The 21,502-nt window shown below is 48.6% G+C and overlaps 1 protein-coding gene across 4 annotated transcripts in view; it reads right to left on the bottom strand.

Annotated features, from left to right (window-relative positions):
* The window catches only part of TMEM260 (transmembrane protein 260), a 34,914-nt gene extending 27,416 nt beyond the window's left edge, over positions 1–7,498 (bottom strand). For all 4 annotated transcript variants that reach the window (XR_003921586.1, XM_030002327.2, XM_041120512.1 and 1 more), the window contains exons 1-3: positions 7,360–7,498; positions 1,837–1,868; positions 936–1,087 (exon numbers count right to left, since the gene is read on the bottom strand). Coding sequence is in view for 3 of the 4 variants with exons in the window: in XM_030002327.2 (XP_029858187.1) it covers positions 936–1,087; positions 1,837–1,868; positions 7,360–7,468 (293 nt within the window). In the remaining variant the exon portion in view is untranslated. The remainder of the gene's footprint in view (positions 1–935; positions 1,088–1,836; positions 1,869–7,359) is intronic.
* Positions 7,499–21,502: the final 14,004 nt, after the last annotated feature.

The raw sequence follows: 21,502 nt of genomic DNA, 5'->3' as shown, positions 1-21,502 counted from the left end.
TATTCCTGCTTTTATTTCTAGGTTGCTCTCGCTCTCTGGGAAGGTTTCCCCGAGGGGCGACGCGGCTCTGGAAGCGGATGGGAGAAAAGGGCTTTTGTCAAACTAATCTCGGTAAGGAAGCGCCCCGATATCATTTCAGATTCCACTGTTTGCAGCCTCAAAACGTGCCCTATTTTCCCTGCAAAAGAACATCAGAAATTGTTTGTACGGGTTGCGATAATCCTCTCAAATATGGGTCAGGCTGAGGTTAAGAGCAGCCAGAACTCGCACATCAAAGACGAGCGGGGTTAACAAAACCCCCAACCACGTGCGCATCCCGATTGTTCCCTTTTCTCCCAAGGTTAGAGGTCCGGAGAAAACGGATGGGATCCAGCCGGTCCCCCCGCCGCAGACGGCGGCACCTACGCCGGGGGAAGGCGGCCGGCACCGATGCTCGCCCTGGTCCTCGGGTACCACCGGCAGGCAACTGCCCATCCGCCTCCGCCGGGAGCCGCGATTAAACCAAGTTCACGGTTTCCCCGATAGGTGAAGCTCATCCTGTTAATTCAAACAGACCATCTGCATCTTTCGAGAACGACAAACTTCATTAGTTCTGGTTAGTTAAACCGAGCGGTGATTTGTGATAATGAGCCTGAACAACCTGTCACGTCTGCGTAAGGGAAAGGTGCACTTTCTATTATAACTGTTATTATTATTTAACAGAAAGGAAAAAAAAAAAAAAAAAAGAAAAGAGGGACCTTTTGTGCAGGAAAGAAGGTCAAATTCAGATTAAACCGCTGTTAGGTTAATCAGAGGAACTAATTACAGCTGGAGAGGGAAGGGGGGAAACTCCGAAGGCCAGAGGGGACAGCGGGAACCTTCGGAAACGTCCCGAGCCGACGGGGAAGCGCCCTGCCGGCATCACGCCAACGAGAAAACACCCCCAATGACTTTACCTGAAAACCGTGTAAAAAAGCAAAGAGGCGGCAGCTGCTCCCAACAAGCCGCAGAGGAGATTGACTCGGTAGGCGGGGGAGCCGACGGGCAGCAGCCCCGTCGCCAGTTTGGCCAGCAGCGTGAACAGGGGGTAGCCGGGAGGGTGGGCGACCTACGGACAAGATCGATACGGGCTTGAAAAGAAGGGAAATTCTATGAAATCAAAAGGAGAGCGGCACGGCGGGGTCCGGCGGCAGGAGCCCGGGGGGGGTCTCTGAGCAGCGCCTCTCCCCGACCCAGCCTTTCGTACCAATTTTTAACTCCGCAAATATTTTTCCTTAGTGGATTTGGCTCCACGCCTCGCCCATAATAATGAGGCGGCGAGAAAAGGAGGTGCCACGTTTCATTAGCGTGCCTTAAAGGGCTCCTTGTTTGGGTTCACAGTATATTAGGGTCATTCAAAAGGCTGTTGTTTTTTTTTTTTTTTTTTTTTTTTAAAAAAAAAAAGCAGCTTCTCAACTATTTTATTGGTTAGCAAGTTGAAAGACCACACTGCTATCGGATTACCACCGCGCTGACAGTCCTAAGGTCTTGCCTAAAGGGATCATGCACCATAATAAAGTTTATTAAATAATAAAACTTATTAAAATTGTTAACCCGATTTATTTTATTCTCCCCAGCTTATACAAAATTTGGGTTGATAATAAGCCAGCTACTGTATATACAGTAAAGCCTTTGCTTTATAATTTAGTTTAATTGGATTTAAAACTTGAAGTAAATTGTCGCGTGCTGTACTTATAAGTTAGTAAAAACTGTGGTTTGAAAATAAATTAATCTACTTTACTCCATGCTTAATTAAACTTCCTTAATTCCTAAAACTGTTAATGAGAGCATTGATTAAACAATAAAACTAATACTTACTCCAAGCTCATATGCGGCTGTGATCAGCTCCCCTGTGAAAAAATAATGTAAAACCAATAATTACTATTAGGAAATGACACTCCTCCAAAGTTTTCAAAATCCAAATGCTTGCATTGGGGTTTTGCATTAATTTGACTGGATAAAACTGTAAATCTGTAGAGATTTAACAGCATGAAATTTTCTAAGAATATTTTCTCCCTCTGATGTCATTGCACAAAATATCTTTTGTATGTTTTCGCGAGACTTTTATGAACAGATAAGTGAAAGTATAGGTAGGCTCGGGTAAAGAATGGCCCGAGATATTCAAAATGCAGACATTTGTGCATATTTTTAATTTAAAACCAACTGACTCAATAACTTTCAAGCACTACAGTTTGCAACGCTTAAGCTGCATTGTCTCTTAAACAACCCAGTTGTTTCTCATTAAAAACCCCCACAGCTTTATAGTTTTAAAGAGGGAAAAATATAATCAGTGATCGTGCAAATCTGCATCCACGTATTTGGGAACGCTGCTCTCCCTTGATGCTAAAGCAATTCTTGCAGCATCTGCTTCGCAAGTAACACTTTTACCTGTCAGCGGATGCCGCATCCAGCAGCCGCTCCCATTAGAAACACCATTCAGATTTTGCATTTCATGTGTATTTTATGCCACGACAAACAACTGCCACAAAAAGATCCATGTTAGCATAATAGCTAATAATACTTGACATTTTTAGAGCACTTGACACTGAAGCAGTTTCAACGCTCCTGAGCAGCGGGTATTAAATATATTCAAGAGGCACAACACGTTCAGGGACGAAGGGCACAACCAAGGGGAGACAAAATTAAAAATTACAGCTGGCTTTCCTTCTTTCCCTCAAATTTCGTGATCCCATTTTGCAGAGCCTGGTCTTACTGGTCCTGCTAATTTTGCAAGTGCCAAGGTCACGGTAGCTTTGTCCCATCGTTAGATGGTAAAGACGCAAAACGAAGGGCGCTCTTGGCTTTAAATGCTAAATTAACAATATTTTAAATTTCGGCACATTATTACGTCCTTACCATCCAAGGCAAAGGAGGAGGATTGTACAAATGGCACCTTTAAATCTTGACATGGCAGTAAACAATATATTTCAAAAGGAAGATGCAAGTCAACCCACTACTGCTGTTGGCAACTGCCCTAAAATTACAGCTCTCGCCCCGTGCGATGCCCAGGGGACAACCCCGCGGCTTTCTGCACAAAAGCCTCTCAGATGTGGATTTTACTGCGCTTGCAAACGCCAGCTATTTTTATTGCTACTCTACTTTAGGAAAGTTTCAACCTATTGCAAGACAGCCCTGAAAAAGCGGACGCAATGGGAAAAACCATCCATCCCAAGCTGAGCCCTTTAGTGTTCAGCAGCTCCGATGTTTCCAGGGCACGGTGAGGCTGGGAAGCAATCGACCTCCCCGCATGCAGCAAAAGACGATGCTAATAAAGGAAACCCTAAATTCGGCGTCGCGGGGGTTCCCCAGCGTGCCGGCACGCGCTGCTCTGCGCAGCGGCTGAGGGTGGATGCCCATCGCATCGCTGGGATGCTGCTCCCGAGCCGGGCACGGCTTCACCTTCATTAAAGTCCTTCTGGGATACAGCAATATGTGCATCTAAAACGGCTAAAGATTTAAGTTCACACGCGTTGCTATGATGTTGGTTCAAATCACGGACACGAATAACCCCAAAGCAATACAGACACAAACCAACCAGAAAGCTGGGGGGGAAAAAAAAAAATAATAAAAATACCGTTGGATGCCATTGCCAAGCTTTGAAAGCCAACAGCACAACTTTGCCCCGTAAGAATTAAGGAAAAAAAAGTAAGAAAACCTGCAAAAATAAGCTCCCAGGCTGCAGGCCTGTTGAATTCCACTGGGAAAACCAAAAGGAGCGCATAACACCCAGCACTTCAGATAAGGGTAATTCTCCATCTCCCACCCACATACTCAGGCATCACTTACAGCCTCTATGGGCTATATAAGTGAAGATAAGGGCTATATAAGTGCAGAGCACTATTATTAAATGACAAAACACACAGAGGAGGACTACAGCATCCGCAAACTCGATTTCAACATATTTCTCGTGAGAGAAAACGACCCGCAGCATCTTCAGATGCCAGCTCAAGTTGAAGAGTTTATTCCTGCATAATCTTGGTGTAAATATGTTTCTGACCGTCCAACTTGATTGCCCAATAAAGGTGTTCAGGCAATGGGCCCAATGCTGCCTGAAAACTGATTTATCCCCAGCAAGGTTGGGAGCTGATGTCTGAAACATCAGAGGGAAGGTTGGGTTTTTTTTTTTCTTTTAACTTGAGTTTATTTGATCCCTTTTTAAGCTGTTTTAACATCTGTGGATGTTTCCGAATTAGAATTCATTCTCTCATTTCTTTATTATAACGCTAAGTAACACGAGAAAGCTGCCAATGAAAATACCTATTGCCTTTTACATTTTTGGATTACTGCAAACTTCAGGAACAATTAAAAATATACAGATAGCTTAAAAAAAAAATAAAATAATAGGCTCCCTGCCTGAAAGCAGATACAGCAAATCCTTAAGCAGCTCTTTACTCACACAAGTAGCTTCAGTGCTTTTGATGGCACAAGTTTGAGCTCCATGCTCAGGCACTGGCAAGTTAATCGCCTCGAGCAGGGATGTGCAGAGACCTTCCAGGGGACTCTGGCCAGGTGGCAGGGCTGAAGCATCCCGTGGGCTGCTCAGGCCATGAGAAACCAGGAGAATAACCAAAAAAAGTCTTAACGCAACGCGATGGCGTGGCTGCTGGCTGGGACAGGCACGAGAGGGTGATGGGGACGAGCTCGTCTCTGTTCAGCTCCAGTAAACACGTGCAACTCAGGCAGCAGATTTAGAAGAAAATGCAAAAAGAAAAGAAAACAGTAAGGGGAGATGGGGAGCGAGGTCACGGGCTAGCGGGGGGACACTGTGCCCAGAGATTTCCTCTAATAGAATTCCCTCTAATGTGGGTTGCTGGAAGCCTGTTAAACCATCCAGTCCCCCAGTCCAGCCACTTTCCAGGCATCTCTCTGCTGCGCCCTGTTTGCAGCACGCACCTAGGTAGTGTCCTCCGTACCTCTGACAAAAGTTATTAGCAGAGGAGTGACGCACGCTGCACGTATACATGTGCATTTCTATACACGCAGCTGCTGAGCTAGGAAGAACCAGGATGCCTTCAGAAACTAGGGGAAGAGCAATCCCTCTCCTGCCTCCAAAATGAGATAAAATAACCACAATAACCCTGGGAAAGTGGGGCAAACCCATGCCTGTGCTGCTTGGCCGCTCACTGTATCTACCGGGATAATTCCCATCAAGAAAGGAACAAATCCCAGCATCATCTTATTGGGAGAACCTACATCCCACTTTGTAAAGGGTGCGAATGGTTATTTGCATCCCGGAGGCAAATCCCAAGCTCAAGTACAATTAAAAACCAGGTTCCCAAGGCTTCGTGCAGCACGAACAGCTTGGAGCACAGGCACCCTGCACGTTCATAGACATGCGTCTCCCATCAGCGAGTGCTTTAAAAGACAAAATGGTAATAACTGTAAATATATCAATCATCACGTCTTAACTGATACAACCAGAAGGAGCAAAGCCAGCCCTTTTACAAACTGGGGAGCAGAAGCACAAGCCATCAGGGTGCACGCTGGCCAGTCTAGCAAGGGTGCGCTTGCACGCCTCATCTGGAGCACGGGATGTGAGCTCTATGGAGAAGGGATTTAAAAAGAAATTCTTTTAATACAGCTCTGACAACTGGGTCACTCTGATCCAAACACAGGAATGGAGAAAATGGACAACACAAGGTTGCATCTCCGAGAGCCAGCTGACTAGGATGAGCTTGGTGTAATGAAAACACAGCTCCATCCTGTTATCTTTAAATCAAATAACCCCCACTTGAATCACCACTCAACTTTACATTTGTCTGTGAATTGCTACGCTGAATGCGTGCTGCCTTACACCCAGCTAGACAAAACCATCCTGCTTTTACCAAGTAGAACTGTCTTTCACGTAACTCTAAACAAAAACGAATGGCAAATTTTAAAGAGTTGTAGTTAAAACATGTATCTCTCTCTCTCTCCACACATACTGAAGCTGTAGAAATATACGCATCCATTAAAAGCCCATTTATTTACAAGGAATTTTATGCACAGCTTGGATCCAAAACCAGCGATGGCCAAGTTAAACAGACCCACTCAATGCCTTTCTGGGATATGAAAGAAGGAAAGCATGCTGGGTACCTACACCATCAAAAAAAAAAAAAAAGATATCAAAGCATCGCCTAGAAAATCCAAGCCCTCCTATCCCCAAATCACAGCTGTACACATGCTGCAAAAGCAAGGTATTTTTTTAAGCAAGACTAGACTAAACCAGCAAAACTGCAGAAGGACCAAACAGGAGAATTTTGTCCCGCCTGGTGGGATCGGCAGCGTGGAACACAAAACATCAGATAGTTTGTCACTGTCGGCAAGTTGCACTTCCAGACAGGCAGATCCAGAGATTTCACTGTTGCATCGGCTGCGGCTGCACAGGCCAGAGAAAGCGACAGCCTGAGCAGCGATACCACATCTGGCAGGATGGCACATCTGCCTTCTGAGGCCACATCTGCCTTCTGACGTCGTCCCCAGGGCCCCTGCCCAAATCCTTTGCTGAAAGCCTCAAATACAGGCAAACTATTCGCTGCAAAGCAAACACGCGGGGGGCGAGGATCAGGTCAACGTGGGGTGGCCGGAGGGCTCCAGCCCCACGGGGTGACCATGCAGCACTGACCCCAAGGGGGTGAGCCCCCCCGAGATGTGACTGCAAGGCACCGGGCTCGGTGGGGGGAGCACCCCATGGGGGGATGGCAGTGCCCCAGCCCCGAAGGGTGTGCACCCCAATATAGGGTGTCCGTGATGCACCGGCCTGGGGGGCAATGCCCCTACGGGGAGGTTCAAATGCACCAACCCCAATGGGGTGAGCACCCCATACAGTGACTGCAGGGCACCAGGGCCTATGGGGAGTGGGGGGGGAGTGCAACCTTATGGGGTGAGCAACCCTATGGGGTGACAGCAGACTTATGGGGTGACAGCAACTTTATGGGGTGACAGCGATGCACCAGCCCCTATGGAGTGAGCAACCCTATGGGGTGACAGCAACCCTATGGGGTGACAGCAATGCACCAGCCCCTATGGAGTGAGCAACCCTATGGGGTGGCAGCAACCCTATGGGGTGACAGCAACACACCAGCCCCTATGGGGTGACAGTGATACACCAGCCCCTATAGGATGAGCATCCCTATATGGTGACTACGATGCACCAGCCCCTAAGGGCTCAGTCCGCCCCCCCCATCCCGCCCCCCCCCCCCCCCGAAGGGTGACCGCGATGCACCAGCCCCTACGGGGCGAGGGTCCCGACGGTGCCACCTCCCCGGTGGGGTGACCCCACGCCCCGGCCTCACGGGGTGCCCCGCCGCCCCTCCCCCGCTCGCGGGCGGGCTGGCTGGCTGGCGGCGCTGGGTACGTTACCCGCATCCCCGCCGGGCAGGGTGGGCGGCAGCGTGGCCGTGTAGAGAGCCGCCACGGCAGCGCCCAGCGCCCCGGCGGCCCCGGTCCCGGCCCCGGTCCCCGCGCCCATGTGCGCCGCCACGCCCGCGTCTTCCGGGTTCGGCCGCGCGGGGCGGGCGGGCCGTACCACTCCACCACCCCGCGGGGGGGGGAGCATCCCCGCCCCTCCCGCCTCTCCGCTCCCCTCCCCGGGCCGCCTCCCGGGACCGCCCGTCATCAACACGCTCAGATAGGGAACAAGTAGGGCCGCGGGCTCGGTGGGGCGAATCAGCGCCACCTGCCGCCCTCTTCCTCCTCCCTCTCCCCCCTCCCGAGTGCAGTTGGTACAGCCGGAGAGGGCGGGGCGGAGGAGCGCGCCCCTCGGTGAGGGCGGCCGTGCGGCAGGGCGGGACCACCACGCTGGGGGGCGGAGGGGGGGGGCGGGGCGAAACCACCGCGGAGCGCCGGCGGGGGCGGCAGCGGGCCTCGGTCTTTCCCGCCCGCCCGGGGTCGTCCCCTCAGCGGGGTCGTCCCCTCAGCGGGACCGGCCCCCCGGGAGACCCGGCGGTGTGGGCGGCCGGGCGGGACCCCGGGCCGGGCACCCCGAGGAGGGGACACGGCCGGGGTTGCCGCGAAGGGGGTCGAGGTGCCCGTGAGCCTTGGGGTGGGCCGGGCCCGAGGCCTCCCGAAACACCAACTTTTGAATAAATAAATGTCTTTTAACTGCCTCGCAGCTCCGCGTACGAGTGTGGCGGCGCGCAGGTAATAAAGATTTACGCCCTGAACGGGGTTACGCGTGGGGCCGGTGAAGAAAAGGATTGGAGGTGTCAGCGTATAGAATATTAAAAGCGGCGATTCCCGCTGCGGGAGTAGTTAATGAAGGCAAATAGCATCCTGAGACCTATCGATGGAAGACTAAAACGCATCCATAGAAATCATTATGGGATTGTACAAAAGAGCGGTGAGGCCGTACCTGGAGAATTGAGTCAGATTAAAGAGAGGCTTTTGAATACAAATGAAAAAGGTATAGAAGAGGGTAACCAGGATAATAAACAGCCTTATGGATTAGATCTAAGTGGAGGCGTTAGAAAATTAGGTTTGCATTTATTAAAAAAGAGGGCAGGATCAAGGGCTGACACGACTGAAAGACCGCGCATCGTATTCCGGGGACTGGAGAAGCTGGTGCCGAAGGACCCTTTTGAAACAGCCGGCACAAAAACACCAAAAGGGCACAAGCCGAAACCGAGAAAGGTATTCAGGGGAATTTAGGGAAGTCCTTTTTACGCACTCCAGCCGGTACGTACAGAGACGGCAAAAGAAGCTGAAGTTGCGACCCGCTCAGAAGTTAATCGGGTTGCTTGAAGGAGCTGGTATTTTGAGGGTATAAACACCGGCTGAATAACAGCTGGGCCCATGTGGCTGCCTTCCATCCAGAAGGCAACCGCTTGGCTCTGCGGTGACCAAGTGTGCTTCAATATACCCAACTTGTTGGCAGGTTTCTGTGGTTATTGGCTGAGGTTCATCAGGGAGAAGAAAAAGATATGTTGCAATCCTCCGCCAGCCATTGTCACTATGGTAATGAGAGGGGTCATTGTTCCCGCACCCGTTGGGGCTGCTAAAATGTAATTTTAGCAGCAAAGTGCACAGTCTGTGTGTGAAAGCAGGCTGGTGGCGAGGCTCTTTATCCGAAGTATGGCTTTTTTCTTTGCGGTATTTTTCTTTCTTTGTATTTAACTTGGAAAAGGCATCCAAAGACAAATGTTAACCATGACTGATTACAATTATATTGATGGGGGAGGTAGCAATTTAAAGGCGAATATCGAAATGTGGAAGAATGGCTGGTAATAATATGGTAAGGACAAACTATTCTTTAATTGTCCTCCAAGTTGTTTTATATCTTTGTCATGCAGAAACTGGAACTTTTAGGGTGCCAGTGACAAAGTACTTTGCTGTAATATGGTAGGGCAGGCTCACAACAGCCTTTATCTTGCTGAATAACTACCACCGTTTCAAAGGCCGGGATTACAGACACACTTTATGTCGGCACAAACGCTTTGGAGAGCGCATTTACATTTTACTGCTGTAAGCAGAAATCTATTAATTCATGAGATTTGACTCTCCCTTCTTCACCAGGCATGACCCAGGGGTCCAACCAAGACAAGAAAGACATGCGGACCCTCTTTTTTCGTGTTTGTCAGAGCCAGGCAGATATTTTTTGACTGTTTTCATTCATGCTCTGGAAGTTGAGTTGTCCAAACCGAAGTTAGAGTCACCTCGCCGCAGAGCGACGCACGGCAACCCTCCAAGCTTTCTCAAAGCCTTGAGGATGGGCTCAACAGCAATAAAAAAAAGTATTGCTTAGAAAAAAAAAAAACACACTAGGGCAAGTGGAAAGCATCTGAAAGATGGCCTTGTGCTACACATATTATTTAAAAAAAAATCCTTGGAACTTGTAGCACGAGAGCATACTCTAGTGGCAACTGAGCAAAGAAAGTGCTCATGGTTTGTGCAGTGTCTTGATGGTGAGACGCCTCCCACCTTTCAAGGGGAGGCTTATTCTCTCCTATCTCCTCCGGCTCCATGCTCTGCGCTCAGCCTGACAGGAAATACCCAAGGCAGGCAGAGAAAATAAACAGGAACTTCTACAGTAATTTTAAAAACGCAGCTTGAGAACATATCTCCCCCAAATGGATGTGTACTTAGAGAGTTGTCTTTTTACCAGACCTTATTGCAGATTTTCTCCTGAGAGACACAGTTTAGAGGAGGCAGGAGATAGGAAAAGGGAGAATAATACTTAAAGCAAATTCTGTTCACCCATGGCAGTGTCATTACAAACTTGAATGAGCACAGTTATTGCAAATAAATAAAAACAATAGACCAGAACCAGTTTTACATAAGAAAATACTGAAATACCGTTCAATTAGCCCTAAGCTTTAGTTAAACCTTTTCTTTTGCCCATCAGGTGATAAGGTTAATACAGAAAGCACTCAACTGCTGTACTTGTGTAACAACAGTCAGCATCCATTTAATGAACTTACGTGTATACACATTTAGCAAAGCCTTCAATATTGTCAGTGCTGGGCTGGCGCAGAATTTTAATGGCAAAGTAGCCAGCCCGGTCTTCATCGTAAACAATATCCCCGCGTAAGGAAAGCAGGTCCTCATGGGGACCATTAACAATACAAATAAGCACCGCTACTACATTTAAACAAGAAGTTTTGCAGTATTTCCACTGACAATATATGCCTGCCTGCAGAGCACAAGAAGGAAGATTACGCTACTTTTATGTGTTCGTAAGTGGCTTGAATAAGCTGCCTTTTATGACTTCTTGGGGGCTTTTTTTGCAGGGGGGAAGACCAGGGTCATATCCCACGTTTACAGCAACATGACTGCAGTAGCTAGACATGGTGCAGAGGGAACTTCCAAGTGGAATAAAGTGGAATAAAAGTGCACTTGGTCCAGCGAGCATTCCCTCCGGCCCCGATCATGAGGCTCTCCTTGCCCCATCCTGCAAGAGCACATGTTCAGTGTTGCTGAAGGGATCTGCCTCCGGCTGCACACAACCGGGCTGTGGGCTTGGCCCAGGATGGGCCACCAAGGACAAATTTGGATGTGGCTGGTCACCCAAAGAACGTGGGGACCTGTGTGCCCGGATACACCGCAGACGTGACTCCTTGTATTCACCTTGTCCATCTAAGGGACCAAGCTTCATGCGATTGCACTGTACGTCTGTTGTGATACCCCCAGTGCCTTGTGAACCTGTCAAAATTCAAAAGAAAGGCAAAGGTCTCCGAGATGTTATTATAGTAACGGCTATTTCATGCAAAGCTGGGCAGGGGTGAGAAACCCAAATCAGTGTGTGCAGTGCGAGGAAGGAGGAATGTGGCTGTAACCAGGGCTGCTGGCCAGGCTATCCGCACAGCCTGGCCGCTAGCGTCATGCTGGCTGTCATCTGGTGTGGGGAAAGGGACCCAGGGATGGTTGTGTTTGGAGGGCTGGGAGAATCTGGGGGCTCAATTCCACAGGAAAACAGACGAGGTTCCACCACTCATAGGACAGCTTGTTCATTATTTCAAAAATCAGTTTAATTTTCTTCCCCAAATAAGAAAATAGACTGAAATAATTTCCCTGTGCAGATCTTGTTTCCCATGATTTTGCAACTTTATGAGAGAGGCTTTATTTTCCTGCAGAAGACCTCCAGTCCCTGCTTCCACCGGTCTTAGTGGCCTTCCAGCTGGTTTTCTGACACACTGAGCAGTCACAGATCCCATTTGTCTCAGCTGGTTTTCCCAGAACTCTGACAATCAGCTCTATGTTTTCACACCTGATTTCCTTGAACTAATATTATTTATTTACCCGCATGCCTTACTGGCAGACTCAGGTCTGGTGTCTGATCTGCACAGTGGCTCCACAAACACGTTAGAGACCATCTCTCACGAGTGCAGCTGATGCACCACATGAGGGCCCTGTTCCCTTCATCCCCAGACCGCCGAATTACTCTGTGATTAGTATTTGCAAGAAGGGAACACCTTTTACCACCGCAAAACACATTTAAATGCTTTTCATCCTTCTTTTAATTACAGTTGTAGGACACCAATTGCCATCTTGTGCCTCACTGGCCAAACTCACAGCCTGGCCCAAGAAATGCCCAAACACAGCATGTAGCTGAAGATCTGCAACAGCAGACGGTACTTCAGGGATCTCCAGTGGTTCAAACTCTCCTTTCTTCACCCGTGTTCACAGTTCCAGTAAAAGTCATCAGATAGTAAGAATTTTTCACATTACATCCAGTCCTTTCTGTTTCATTCCTATTTATTAAGCTGTGATCATATTGTATCAGCTGACGGTCACGCTCAGGGAATTTGAGCAAAGGATGAGTGTCAAGCGGGACAAGAATTGCATCCTCCATAATGACTCTCCTTACCTGGGTTTACCAGTGCCTTCTTACCTGGGCCTGCCATATCTTCATTGTGTTCTTGCATTGAACAAATCCCTGATGCTGCTATCAGTGGTTAAGCTACCACAGGTTGTCCTTTAATCTAGTTGAAAACTGATGGAGCTCCAGAGCGAGTTCAAAAATCTGTGTTCTCCCATAAGGTTGTTGTATTAGTCTCATGGTAAGATTGTAGTAGGAACCTTTTCTCCTCCAAGCCATTCTGCGGAGATGAGGTTACTGGCCAGGACTCTGATGTGTTGATATCCGGCCAGAATTAACCTGTGAAGATGCTGAACAACAGCAGGTAGTGTAGAATAGCAGGAGAGAAGGTGATGTAAGATGCACTTCAGCCAAGGACTCCTTTCTTTTCATCAATAGACTGCTCCACAAAGAAGAGGTTCATGTCCCATCGCCAGGCATGTGCCTCCTAGGAGGAAGGCAGTGAGGAACCTTATATATAGGCAGAGCTAGGACTGTGCTTATAACCAGTCTCTGGAGGCATATAGCCCTGCCTGCTCCTACAATTGCAAGTTAGATCTGCTGCAGCTTTGAACTCTGGGGAGACAATGCTGCTAAACTTTCAAGAGAAGGGGCTTGCAAGGGACTCCCATTTTCCCCAATATACAAGCAGCCCTGCTGATGTGAGGTCTGTTAGAGGTGTGTCAGCGTGCAGGACATGCCATTTCTGGGATAGTTCGTGTTACCTGGAGAGCTCTTATGTAACAAATCCAAATTTTCCAGGAGAGAGAAGTGGAGGGTTAGCCCATGGGCAGGATTTTGAGTTTGTTAGGCTGAGTGGACTGGTTTGCTTCTCCTAGGCCGACTAGGGGCAGATCTCTGGCTCAGCCTTCTTAGTCCTTGCTCCAGGGGGTGGCAGTCCTTTATTACACAGGAGCAAAACGCAACAGTTTTTCTCTTATGTTCTCAGTAATGGCTGAACCATTTAAGCATAAGTCTCCCGTAAAATTCAGGCCGGGACAGTGAGATTCTCCATAGCTTCAAAAAAAAAAAGCCTTTGCCAAACCTCACCCACATTTCCTTCAGCATGCTGGTAGCTGAGAGGAGTATGTCCGAGCTCAGCAGCTACGTTGGCTGTGGGTGGCAGCAGCATCCCCAGGGCTCAGATGGACCTCTACCCTCTCAGTGTGCTCTTCCAAGCAAAGCTCCTGAACGTGCTCCATCCACTTGTTCCAAGGTCTGTAAGGGTCCCGCAGTTGTTCTCCTTAGAGGTCAGGAAGCACAAAACCAGAATGAAGATATTTTGGCTCCATCTCCATTTCCTGTAGAAGGCCAGGCTAGGAAACAGATTAAATGGATTATATTAAATCCAGATTAAATCCTGGCAGATACCCAGACCTGACTTGCCCATTCACATCGCCAGTTGCTCAGTGCCCATGTGGCCAGAGCATTGCATGAGCAGTCCATGTTCAAGCTAGCTGCCTTGTGGAAGGTGTTGTAGGAAGGACCCCAAATTCAATTTATCTGCTGGACTGCAGCTGTGGGATGTCACCACAAGGAGCTGGGGCCCAACAGCAAAAGACCAGATGAGGGAAGCACACTCTGCCCAAGATGTCGACATCACAAGTAAGGACATAACTGAGCACGTGTTAAAACACGGCCCAAACCGTGTCTCCTGGCATGCCCCAAAGCTTGCTTCAAGCTTGCATCGGAACATCAGCTGGTAACCTTATAGGATGGACATTAGGTGACCTGGGGTCTGGGCCCAGGTTCAAATACAACCTAGATCACAGATGCTGTCAGAGCTTTTCCTGCTGAGGCTGAAGCAGAAGGATGCACCAATTTCAGTATGTCAGGCTCTCAAGAGTTAGAAAACATCAGCACAAAACTTCAGTGTACCCCTCTAGGGCACGAGTGTTACAACAACCTTTACCCAAATGCCTGTGGCTGGATTTTGTTATTTTTTTTTCCACGGGTTCTTTTTTTTTCCTCACTTGATGCCTAGGATGGATGGTGATTTAGAAATAAATCGGGGAACATTTTCATAATCAAAAAGAGCTGATGAAGATGCTGGAGGCTCTAAGGTGGCTCAGATGAGGGGCTGTAGACTGCGGAAAAGAAAGGGTGACCGAAGGCAGAGTCCCAATAAACTGTCATGTGAATGAGGCCTTCCAGGGAGGGAAGTGGGACAGTTGGACTGGTCCTATTAAGACAGAAAACTTCCAATCTGGCACTGCCTAATCTTGGATTGGAGGTAGAGTGATCTTGCTCTGAGCATCTTTTTAACACCAAATAGCTGTTGACAATCACAGGAAAATAATCTTTAACATAAAGCAAGAGACAAAGGTCTTTGCAGAATATGGTGACGTTTCCTAAAACTGTTATTCCAAGGGTGGATAAAAAGAAACAATATGTATGAAGGGCAGTTCTTGAGACCTTCAAAACCTTCATGTCACATTAGCTGAAGGGGAGCAGTTTCTACAGCCTCCTCCTCCCCTCTCCTGTATCTAAGAGCCCAGGAGAGGATGACTACAGTGTTACGTGGTCAGTAGTCACTACAAAGTCTGCTTGTATGTTAATGCGCCTGATGTTGCCATTGCTTATCATTTAGAAGCCTCAGACTTCTCCCCTTCTGCTTTCTGTGGCCTGGTATTTTCAGGCTCCTCACAAGTCAGAAGGAGAAAAATGCATCTCATTTTTCAAAGGCCAGAACTGCTGGTGCAGAAAATAGCTAAGTGCTAGGGACTGAGCTCTGCTTCTGCCTTCATGGGGATAAATCCAGCATCCCTCACTGCCTTCAGCTGATTTACTCCCCATTTGGTGTCACCGAAAGCAGAGTTTGCCTCTTGCTGTTTTTCTATGGCATTAAGGCCTTTAAAGAAAATCCTACAAAAAGATTTAGGCGCAAACAAAATCTCCTGCTTTTCACAAATCTGTCTGAACTTACACTGCGAAAGGAAACGCAGAGGAACTGAAGCCTCTTGCAGGGGACGGAGGACTCTCTAGCTGGGTCAGCTGTGCATATATTTACACATGATATTAGCAGGAAAAATGACAAAATGGGTGCATTGTGACCTAAGGTGGTCCAAATGTTCTGTGCTATCATTACTGTTGGGGTCAAAGGCATTGCCAGTTGGTGACTTGATAAGCATGATGAGCTAACGAGCGACAGCTTAATCAGCGCAGATAATTCGTCTGCAATACATGAGATAATTACACCCTTTTTTCTGATTTTTAGGAACCTTGTGGATTTTTTCACTCATAAATATGAGATAATGCTGTACAACTTGACCTTCCCAAACAAAGCTTTTGCAGAAAGCAGCGTAATATCCACTGGTTGTTCATGAATATAGCTATCGGCTTATCTAGGCTGGGGTTTTGTCCCCTGCAGCTGACCTACTGGAAAGAACACCAGGAAAACTGCAAGAAAAACCTTTAAAATTCATTTAATTTTTGTACACATGGATAAAACCCATCAGCTTCTGGGTTCAGGGAGTCGCGTCTGTTATTTTCTGGGAGACACCAAGGGCAGGATGGAGGCATCCGCGGGATCTCATCTTTCATCTTCCCAGAAAGGACCCAGCTCTGCAGCACTTCTGGGGAAGGAAGCTGTCTGCTAAATGCCGTAAGCCTTCCATAACCCTCCCCTTCACCTGGCACTTCCTTCCCCTGCCCTGGCCAAAATCACACCTCTGAGAGGCTGCCAGTAGGGCCCCCTGAAACAGCAGTTCTGCCTAGAGGCTGGAGACAAAGAGACGCCGTTCAGACAGCCCCTCGGTGTTAAAAAAGGCCGTAGCAGAGCAGGAGGAAGGCAGGACAGTCTGCAGACTCCAAGGTGGCCGCCTTGAACCGCCGCGTTAGTCCTGCGCTCCAGACAAGATGTGTCAGAAGTCCAGATTGGAGGGTGGGGGATATCCTGTCTCCCACCTCCTTTGGCTCACTTGAATTTCTCCTGTCATGGGCCGGCTGGAATTAAAATAAAGAGTCAGGACTGCACACTGCCAAATTCCCTCGGTTGTGGTCAAATAGCAACGGCTGCCCATCTCCGCCCCTCGCTCATTTGTTTGTGCCTGTAATAACTGGATTTCCCAGCTGGTCTCCCAGCCCAGGACCTGCTTAACTCCAGTGAGCAAACACAAGTAGGGGAATTTGGTCCAAGCAGGCAGGTGCAGTGGCTGGATAGCTTGTGGATTTCCCTTCTGCCGCAAAACAACAGTTACTGCACATATGTTGCAAAGATAAGCATTGTTTGCCATTGGTAGAGGAAAAGCCAGAGGCTCGCCGCAATTTGGGAGCCTTGCTGTCGAAGAGATGCGAGAGCAAAAGGTGCGTGTGAAAATAAGGGAGGATGCTCTCTCAGCAGCTGAGGAATAAAAGTCGAAGCATTTTGGCTTTGGCTTCTTGCAAACAGGGAGCGCATCTGCCCCGGAGATAGCGTGTGCGGAGTAACATCTGTGTCCAGCACTGAGGGGGAGCACTTCTGGAGTGTTAGGCTCCGGTTAGGATTCCCAAGGAGACTTGTTAGAACATAGGAGAGGTCTAAAAATTGCTGTAAGCACCAGTAGGGGTGCAAAAAACCCCTTCGCAGTTCCATTTAGCAATCTACAGCTTAGCAGAGAGGAGGGTAGGCGGTAACTTGACCGTGGTCGGTAAGTACCCCATGAGGAGAAGATTTCTGACACTGGAAGGGTGATTAATTGAGCGGACAAAGACGAAGTGAGCCTGAAGTGCTAAAGCTGCAATTAGATAAACTACACCTAGAAGTAAGGTGAGTGGTCCTGAGTGAAGGGAATTAAATGCTGGAGAAATTTGCCTGGGGTGGCAGATCCTAGTTTACTCCTCTGCGTCGTGATGGCCACACACACCACTTTCTCTTCGTGATGTTCCCTCTTTCTTTTCCAGCTCCCTTTTGTCTTTTCCAGGGGACATTAGGGCATGAGATGACTTAAATGTCCCTCAAACCATGCGTGGAGATAGCGACAATAACAAAGAGCCCAACAGAAGTTCCGGACCAGAGGGGTTCAGTGTTTACCTGCCAGGATACCCCAATTCCCAGACCAGCCGGGAAGACTTGGCTTTCCACTAAAGCATTTGCTTTAGGGATGGAGACTCCAGATTTCCCCCCCTGTCCCATGCAATGTTTCTGAAGGACTAAGACAGGGAGAGTGGTCCAGCCCTATGTATAACAGGTGATCCATACCCATGACCAGTACCACCAGCAACACTAGCCTTATTCCACCCCATAAAGCAGCATCCACTCCTGAAGTCGATGGAGCTCCAAGAGGCCAAGGCTGGGAAGAGAGTAAGACCTCCTGTTTCTAACAGCCTCTAATCCCTGCCCTCCATAATCAGTTTTAAAATGGCCATCAAATCTTCCCTCTGCCTCTAATTGAAAAAGTGATGTCAGCAGTAATCTGCTGCCCCAATTTATCTCCATATATTTGGGCAGTTTGGGCTAATGCATTGTTTCGTAAACATATGTTTTAATGCAGCCGTGCGCGCGCACACACAAAGAGAAAGCTCTGAACGCGCTGCACTAGTTACGGAGACTAATGCCTTAAATATTACTTTTAATACTAATGTCAGATTATTAAAAACATAATCCATTCTCCTGATTGGACCTAATGTAAGCAGGAGGATAAGAGGGCTTCTATCCATGCATTAACACATTTCATGGAGTGTAAAGCCACTTTCTTCCTCTTAAAACATAAGGTCAGGAACTAATAGAATCTGTACTTCAAGTGGGTTTTTAAAACATATTACATATAAAGTTTAGTGAAAGTTAATCTGTTGATAAGTGTCGGCTGGAGCTGTGTGAGTAAACAAGAAATAAATGTAATTCACATGCAATTTTTTCCTGTTAAAAACCTATCTGTGCACTTTAAAACATTTATGTTTAAATAGAACAGAGACCAGCACTAAGAAGCACTCAGCGCAAAGCAGCTTTATGTAAATGTGTCGTAAGGGACTAAAATAAAAAGTAAGCTACCCAAATCTCCCAAAGATAAAGGGAGAAGGGCTCTGACCCTGCGTGAATTCTCCCCCCATCCCGTCCACATGCCGCTCCTGGGCTTCATTCCCTTTCCCCCTTCTTGCGTACCTCTCCGTGGCGGCATTCCCCATCTCCCTCCAGGCTCCCCCCACACATCTGCTTTGTGCCCGGCAGCACCGGGGCTCGGGGATGGTTTGGCAGTGGTGGTGGTGGGACGGCGTTCTTGGCACCCCGGTCCTGACCAACGGGTCTGTCACGTCTCCATCAGGTTCAGCCTCTGCCAGCCTCCTTCTTGCCAACCGCAGGACGTCCTCAGCCACACATTCCCACTGTGGCGGGCTGGGTTGTTTCCAAAACTAGTCCCCTTTACCCATTTCCTTTGCCCAACCTCTGGAGAGCAATTTGGAAAGCCGAAACGAGGCGCTGAAGCAAAGACAATATCCACAAAGGGCTGGTTTTTGCACAGGACCCACAAATTTGGCAAAACCATCATTTTTAAGCAGCTTCAGCTCTCCGATGCTGATGGAGGCCAGGCGGCTGACCTTGCTGCAACTCATTTAATTGCTTATCTGGGGGCTTGGGGGGGCTGGCAGGCGATTCAGAAAGCAGGCTCTGGAGCACAGAGCCGGGGTGATGGTCCTCCCAGGGGGAAGGCAAGCAGCCAGCTGCCCAGCTCTGCCTCCTCCTTGCTCCAACAGCCTATCTTCTGGGCTGCTCCACCAGCACCCTGTTTAAAACAGGAACCATTTGGTTCCCCTAAAATGGAACTAAGAGTCTCTGCGAGGGGTGCCGGCTGCCAAGGGAGGGAGAGGAGAGGGCAGCGGGAGAAGCAGGAGGTGGAAGCTTGTGCTGGCAGGCACCGGGACTTGGCCCCCATGCTCCCAGCCACATGCCAGAGATTTAAGCTTCATAAACAGGCTCCAGCCACCAGAAGGAGATTGATGACATATGGATTTCATACATTCAGCAAATGAAAGAAAAGCTCTCTATGGCTGCATGAGATTAGCAGAATTTACGTGCTGTTCCTTATAGCAAGGGTCCTGGAGGAGGGCTGCATCGCCGAGACGCCGGCGAGGGCGTGCGTTCAAATCTTTGCACCATCACTACAAGTCACTCAGGGTCATGCTTACCTTGATGGCGTTGGAGAGGGCTGACACCCTCCGAGAGCCAGGCAGGAGGCGTAGGGAGGGCACTGCATGGCTGGGGCCACCCACAGGAAAGCAATGGGGAGTGGAGACCTGGAGGGAATTGAGGTCCAAGTGGGTCCAGACCCTCCCTATAATGGAGACAAGCAATTCCCCTCCTTCTCCGTCCTTCCAGTGGCATACATTGCGAATGGTCTTTCAGGCAGGTGCCCAAAGGTAGCTGGTATGTGGCACAAGTCCCTGAGTGCAGCGCAGGGATACTGGCAGCATGGGGGCTACGTGGTGCCATGTGCGTGGCCATGTGGCCTCTTCTCCATTGCCAAAATGAAGGTGGTGCCTTGTGAGGAAAGGCAAAGTGGTTGCTCGTGTGGCTGCAAGCTGTGCTGGGACTCAGGGGATTCGGGATGTCTCCTTGGCTTTCTCTTTTTTAGGATCCTGCTGTCCCATCCCTACACAAGCATTATGCAAAAGCACAGGGAGGTGGCTCTCCATGTGCATGGTTGGGGCCAGAAGCTGTATGGTTGCAGCAAAGGGGATGACGGTCCACCCAGTCTGGCACAGCCTGCTTCATTCAGGGCTTTAATAGGCTCCGTAAAGCCTAGAGAAGAAATAGCGGTGCAGAGTATCGGAGGAAGGGACAGATAGATAAGAGTAAGCGTCAAAAGTTTGGCTTTTGTTCAGTTCCAGGGAAATGTGGAACAAAGTGATTTGGCATTTGCCACCCTGTCATACAATTTAGGCAACACTTGCCGGTATGGAAATAAGTTCCTGACACTGTTTTCAACCTAGCAACCTTGGGCTGCTACAAGTCCTTTGGCCAACTAGTCTAGTACCACCAAAACCAAACAGCAGGACCTTTCACTCAAGAGGTTCAGTTTCCAGAAAAAAACTTTTACCTTCAGGTATCCTCAGGACATGGCTGTTAACCCTGTCAAATATCATGCACCAGTTCATGAGCAAAGTCACTAAAGAAGGAAGAAAAAAAGGTAAAAGAAAAAGCTAGGATGTTGGATAGTGAGCCCCAGCCATCGCATGGCCATGTTATTTTGGTAAAACAGTAAGACAATGCTTTGAAACAAATGAAAATGGTTTTGTGAGTCTGACAGTGGTACAGAGCAGGGGGGAGCTGCTCTCTAAACCCCTTATGTGGCTTGTGTCCTTAGCAGAAGCTGAGCATGCCCCAGGGGATCAAAAATCCCTACAAATGGGAATTCCTTGGCCATCTATAAGGCTATGATTTTGTCATGGCAGCCACAGGAGCCATGAATTTGAATTAACTCCATGAAATCTTACAAATGGATGGAGAAATACCTCTAATTCGGCAGATTCTTTCTTTCATTTCCAAAAGATGGTGTCGTGCCATGAGCTGATGGCAATTCAAATCAGAGGAGATATCACTCAGCAGGGAATTAGTTCTTGTAGCTGTGTCTGTGTCCAAGACATGCAGCTGAGTGGGGATGTGGAAGAAGTGGGGGAACACTACCAAGGTCAGAACAAGATGTGGAAAACAGAAATCGGAGCTCGCAATTTCGGGGCAGTGGCCGGTCTGGCATTGCCAGCTGGGCAGTGTCACTGGTCACACCAGAGTGTGCTTTTCTGTATTTGAAAACTTACCACGTTTGGCCAAATTCAGAGACTTCATGGGTGCAATTTCCAATGAAATACTTGAAACCCTCTTGAACCTTGGTGCCACTGAAGCGATGGCATTCCCTCTGTGGCCGCTGCCCATCGAGGTGTCGGTCAGTACCCGTCAGCAGTGCTCTGGTGAGACGGTGATGGGTATGAACTCACAGATGGCAGCTCCAGCTCAGGGTCACACCTCCACCGGCTTCTCTGCAGAGTAAATGAGCACCTCCACGTGCTGTTAGTGAAGATGTAGCTGTCTGTCTGTGCATGTGTAGGTGGCTCAGGCAGGTGTTCATGACAGATACTTTACCGTTTAAAAGCACCTTAAGCCAAGTGCCTCATTTGGTATCATTCCAGGGACTTTTCCCCCCTCCTCTTACCTACTCCATGACATAAGCCGAAATTCACTGCTCTGAACCTGTAGTCGCATCATCTGCTGGAAACTCCCTTCTTCTTTAAAGTGTCTCT

This window comes from Aquila chrysaetos, chromosome 2 (genome assembly GCF_900496995.4).
Source record: "Aquila chrysaetos chrysaetos chromosome 2, bAquChr1.4, whole genome shotgun sequence".
NCBI classification, from domain to species: Eukaryota; Metazoa; Chordata; class Aves; order Accipitriformes; family Accipitridae; genus Aquila; species Aquila chrysaetos.
Note: the sequence above shows the minus strand (reverse complement) of the source record. Positions and strands in the feature narration are given on the sequence as shown.